The 973-nt window shown below is 39.4% G+C and overlaps 1 protein-coding gene across 1 annotated transcript; it reads left to right on the forward strand.

Moving 5' to 3' along the window:
- Positions 1-220: 220 nt before the first annotated feature.
- Positions 221-913, forward strand: LOC117125307 (disintegrin and metalloproteinase domain-containing protein 28-like; the record flags this gene model as incomplete). Its single annotated transcript, XM_033271772.1, has 2 exons — positions 221-513; positions 701-913. Coding segments are annotated over 2 exons (506 nt in total), but the record flags the coding sequence as incomplete, so codon positions are not given.
- Between the last annotated feature and the right edge of the window lie 60 nt (positions 914-973).

The following is a 973-nucleotide window of genomic DNA, read 5'->3' on the forward strand; positions in this document are numbered from 1 at the left end:
GTTAAAAAATATACTTTATTATCTATCGGGCCTATTTATTATCATCTGAATTACAATGTGAATGACACACACTATATTCATCCTGCTTAAAAGGAAACATCCATATTTTTTGTGAGGGCCTGGCCATATTTACGCGCCTACCCTACTCATTCTTATAAATGCCGAAGGACGTGGCCATGAGGTAGCAAGTTGTACTGTATTATTACGTATTCTTTTTCAGTACCCGAGTATGAAATAATCAATCCAGTGTCGGTATCAAGTGGTCGACGCAGACGATCGATAGACGGAAGTGAATACCCTGACAAACACGAGGTCAAGTTAACTGCTTTCGGAGAAGACTACCACATGAAACTATGGAAGAATAAGGCTTTAATTCCACCAGGAAGTGTTGCTGAACATGTACACGAAAACGGAACGGTGGTAAAAACGCCAATAGTCAATGATTGTCACTACTTCGGCGAGTTGGCTTCCAACACCAAATCGCGAGCCGCTATTAGTACATGCAGGGGTATAGTGAGTATGCCATATTAATATTGGTAGGCCCTATTATTAAATATTAGAAACAATTCGATATGCTACATAATATGCTGTAGGCTTACATACATTTCTTCTAATATTGCAAGTGAGTATACATTTTTTCAGACAATTTTGAACCTTTGCTTGTTTATTTAGTTACTAAATCCACCTTCTTTAAAAATAGTCTGGAATATTCAGTCATGGCAACACTGATGTATACATCCAACCTCTCCAAGAAGACCATGCAAAAAGGGTTCGGAGCAGGCGTAGTGATCTTGAGCACCCACATGTAATTTTCAGACGATCTGCAGGTGATACGCCAAATATGGAAAGCGATGAAACCAGAGAAATGAAGAAACACTTCTGCGGCAATGATGCAAGTAAGGATTACAACTAATTTTCTTAATAATAATGATCAGTGGCGTATCCAGAAGTCTTGAATTGGTGGGGGGGGGGG

Source organism: Anneissia japonica, unplaced genomic scaffold (assembly GCF_011630105.1).
Source record: "Anneissia japonica isolate Jap-2015-1 unplaced genomic scaffold, ASM1163010v1 scaffold198692_len973_cov86_single, whole genome shotgun sequence".
NCBI lineage: Eukaryota > Metazoa > Echinodermata > Crinoidea > Comatulida > Comatulidae > Anneissia > Anneissia japonica.